Source organism: Blastomyces dermatitidis, assembly GCF_000003525.1.
Source record: "Blastomyces dermatitidis ER-3 genomic scaffold supercont1.7, whole genome shotgun sequence".
Lineage (NCBI taxonomy): Eukaryota > Fungi > Ascomycota > Eurotiomycetes > Onygenales > Ajellomycetaceae > Blastomyces > Blastomyces dermatitidis.
The window spans coordinates 3,434,791-3,438,809 of record NW_025544780.1 but is presented as its reverse complement, the minus strand read 5'-3'; the positions used below and the strand labels follow the sequence as shown (position 1 = coordinate 3,438,809).

At 41.9% G+C, this 4,019-nt stretch overlaps 1 protein-coding gene across 3 annotated transcripts; it reads right to left on the bottom strand.

The window, feature by feature from the left end:
• Positions 1-303: 303 nt before the first annotated feature.
• BDCG_07035 lies at positions 304-3,714 on the bottom strand. Of its 3 annotated transcripts, XM_045422802.1 has the most exons (4): positions 3,536-3,683; positions 1,660-3,458; positions 720-1,575; positions 304-446 (listed from the first exon to the last, which is right to left on the bottom strand). In XM_045422802.1, the coding sequence occupies exons 2-3, from the start codon at positions 2,972-2,974 to the stop codon at positions 1,439-1,441; spliced, it is 1,452 nt and encodes a 483-aa protein (XP_045281934.1). In that variant the 5' UTR covers positions 2,975-3,458; positions 3,536-3,683; the 3' UTR covers positions 304-446; positions 720-1,438. The 3 variants fall into 3 exon arrangements, with proteins under 3 accessions (XP_045281934.1, XP_045281933.1, XP_045281935.1); XM_045422801.1 differs by having other exon boundaries at positions 1,660-3,714; XM_045422803.1 differs by lacking the exon at positions 304-446 and having other exon boundaries at positions 1,116-1,575; positions 1,660-3,487; positions 3,536-3,610.
• Between the last annotated feature and the right edge of the window lie 305 nt (positions 3,715-4,019).

The following is a 4,019-nucleotide window of genomic DNA, read 5'->3' as shown; positions in this document are numbered from 1 at the left end:
TGCTCAATTCACTGAATATCTAGTCTTTTTCATCTGTACTTTGTAAAAAGCAGCTGTACTATTAGTACAGATGCTCTGTTCACTGAACAGTCATGAGATTGAGGCTGTACTTTTTAAAAAAAGTGGAGATCTGTACAAAAAGAACAAGTACACACAGACGCACTGAACAGGCCCTAACTACCATTAGTGAGTCGCGTTTGGCATGGGTAACTGCCAATGTCAATTTTTCAAACCTTGATTGCCACTGTAAAAATCATAACTAAACTAAGTTAGTGATTTTGTTTCTTACTAATAATTAACAGACAGATCTACAAATAAATAATCTTCTTCTGCTTTGTATGATAGAGCTGTGCAAAATGCCAGATAGACAGTCTTTAAATAATGAATGATGATTCTTTGAATCTGAAAAGGTATCAATGATCTACTGTCTACCTCACCTGCATTGCCTGTGTCAGGAAAAAGAGGTTATACACTACTGAACGCCACCAACATTGTATTACTACAATATATCTCATCATCATCAGCTTACTACAACGCTTGTCTAATACTCACTTATGCTAGCTCTCTTGGCTCGCACATATATTTTACTATAAATAGCTCTATCTTTTGTATGAAATAGATATATTAGATAGTGTATGGATAATATAACAAGCAGATCTTGATACAAATAAGATTCATATGTCTTCAACATATTCATCCGTGACACCCAATCCGACAGCCTGTCACAGCACCTGCACTGTTGAAGCTTAGAATACCGTGTAAAATAAAGGATGGCAGACTGAAATGCAAGATCTTTTTTTTGTGCGGACAATGTTGAATAGGCGTGTACGCTGGAAGGTTGGCCCCGCACCAAGCATATATGCCCACAGACGTCCAACATACTTATTATAGTTACAAGATTACATGAGGTTAAACGTTCAACCACAGTCCTGAACCGTACATGTATGTACCTTTTGTATGAGCTCACCATATAAAAGATACCTAGACAAAAAATTTTAATATCTTCAGCACAACACCAGATATGTGTAAGATATAAGCATGTTTTTGAGTAGAGAATATAGTAGTATTAAAGAATTAACTTGAAAATCACTAGTAGATTCACTACTTAAAATATAGCTATTTCTAATCTGAGCAGAATAATTTTATTTCAAAAACATTTATACAATTATATTCTTTGTATTAGAATATACTTATATATTCACCGGCGCAAAAGATAACTTATATATCTATCATATATGACGTTGTGTTGAAGATATAGTAAATTCTAAAAATTTCATCAACAGATATCTTTTATATGAGAAGTCATACAAAAGATACCTATTTTGGAGAAGTAACATTGTGATGATAATAATGTTGTGATGAGGCGCTCCCAACCACAGGTGTGGTGAGCGAAGGGACGAGTATATAAATATATAAATCATAACATCATGTCGTGTGATTAGGGCAAGGTGCCAAGACAAATCATATCGTTGGCATATGCACGGTATCGAGAGAGGATATCGGTTTGCTTGAGGTCATTAACTTGCGACGCAAATGCATAGTGAGCAGCGATCGCGCCCGTTGCGACCAGCACGGCTAGAACCAAAACACAATATGTTAGCATAGGAGATAAGTCAAGTAACACACTATTTATACATGACACGGTATAGAAACACTGACGTCTTCGAAGCTTCTTCGGGATGGACTTTGTCAGCATCGCCTCATCGTCAACGAGCGGAAGATGATCTATGACGTCTCTGCCCCAGATGGCAATGAAATTGATACTGATCCGCTCGAATCCCATATCCCACACACCGCGGCGCGCGAAATCGTAAACGTCGGTCGCGTTGCGTTCCAGAGACTCTAGGAAGGAGAAATGCTGCTGCGCGGCAAGGGACCATTTGCCTCGGTTCTCTGCCCACGGGCTACAGAGCGCGTGCTGGATGGGCGTGCGGTATATAGCTGTTCTGCTCTCGCTGTGCACAGGCAACCATCGGTGGTTCGCGTACGGCGCATTGCCGACTTCGAGCGGGAACTCGAAACCGTCCGCGCCTTCCCAGTATGGAAGCTGTGAGGCGCGCCATGTTGGTTGTCGCAGCGAGGTAACATTGCTGTTCGCGGTGTTGTTGGTGATATTATGACTACTATTATTGTTGGGCGGCGCCAATTCGGGGAGGTAGGGTCGGATGGCTCCGGTGCGGTAGTGGTGGTAGGGCAACGGGGCGCCGTTGATAACGTTTGCTGAAACGAGGAACGAGTGGTCATGTTCCAGCTTTAGCGACACTAATTTGGGTATCGCATTGTCGTCGATGAAAATAATATCATCGTCAATTTTGATGTAGAGGGTATCGGGATCTGACACGGTGTGATCCCATATTTTGGCATATCCCTTTTCCTGCGGCTTGACAGGGATTATTTTGTACGAGGGAGAAGTAGGCACCAGCTTATCGAGCCAATCTAAATCAGCCTGATTTTCCGTGTTAGGCGCCCAGTAGACCTCATCTAGCCATCCTCCGTTGGCCACCAGATTGCGCTTGAGGTAGCAATCGAGGATTTCCACCCTATCCGGCCGTCCATAGAAGATGACAGCGACAATTTTGAAGTTCGGTTTGGGAGGCTGAGGTGTAAGGGAAGAAGATAGAGGGGTTGGGGGAGAGGCCAAAGAAAGGGAAGGGGCAGTAGTAGTAGTAGTAGTAGTAGTAGTAGTAACGACGAGGTGGTGATGGTTGTCAGTGATATTCTCCGTGGCTAGTGGAGCTGGGGTGCGATCCGCTTGGGAATTTGCGAATGGCGAAGGTGGACGCCGGAAAGTAGGGGGGCTATAGAACAGTGCAAAACAAGCTACAAGGAGGAATAAAGACACAAAAGCAATAATGAATTTGAACGAGCGTCGAGCATACAAAGAGGTGGCAGTCCAACCGGCTGACCCCGACAGGACGAAATCGCCTATAGACGAAGGAAAAACTGTGCGCGTATGGTTGGTTTGGCCAAACATGATGCGGCTTCGGACGAAAGTTCACCTCACTATGTTAGTAACAGCACAGACTTCGAAATTGAGCATCTTATGAGACCAAAATCGCAGAGGAAAAAGAGAATGAATGAAAAAAAGGAGAAGGAGCCGCAACAGGATCCCGATTGGAAAAAGGAGGCTCATTTTTTTTTTTTTTTTTTTTTTTTCTTCTCCTAGACGGGAACAGGCAATGGATGAAAAATACGAGGCGTAGGCCAAACACACAAACAACAGCTGGGCAAGTGAAGTGGGCACGCTACTGGACATCGACTGGTCGAGCTTTACGAGCACGCCGCCATCGATGATATCGAGAAGCCGCTGATGGGGAGAAATAAGGAGTCCCAATCGGTTTAAAGGCGTGCGAACCTGGTCTAGCGCGGTCATTGCGTCCCTGTAGGACCGCCACCCTGTCTCGGTACGGAGTTAGTTGTTGGCGCAATGTCTTGAAACCTGATTCTTTCGGCGTCGTCTAGCCCGGTTGGAATTTCAGTTAAAAAACTAATAAAATGTTAGTCAGCCTGGTGATAGGATATTAGCATGTCATACATTTTCTATGAGAGCTTCGGGGTTTCAGATGTGAATTGTATGTACATGTACAGTAACTACATGTATGTACTTAGTACTCCGTACTTACTTAGTGGTGGTTGTTGTTATCTAACCGTGCCAAGCGCACTCACTCTCTCTAGTGAGTGTGCCACAGCATACAGAAAACCACACTGTACAGAAAATATTTTGAATATAGTAATCTTCAAAAATTAATTAATAATCATCACCACATCTATCTATAATATAAAGATTATCTATATACTCATTAGAAGATGTAGAATTCACTGTAGATTGAGATTCTATAGAATTATCTTATTATAATTAAGTAACTGTAGATTTTATAGATTTGATTTCAATTGATTAAAGATTCTTATTAAATGTCTTTATTATCTCATCTACTCTATAGATCATGATCTTGTGATTGATATTCATAATAGTAAGAACTTTACCTACTTATATCTATCTGTGAGAGAATTTGATAATC

What these genes read in the sequence shown, in the direction of transcription:
- BDCG_07035 (XM_045422801.1), bottom strand. Translation starts at nt 2,974, where the DNA reads ATGTTTGGCCAAACCAACCATACGCGCACAGTTTTTCCTTCGTCTATA. An exon ending in CCCGAAGAAGCTTCGAAGAC is followed by an intron (nt 1,576 to 1,659) that starts GTCAGTGTTTCT and finishes TTTTGGTTCTAG; the next exon opens with CCGTGCTGGTCGCAACGGGC.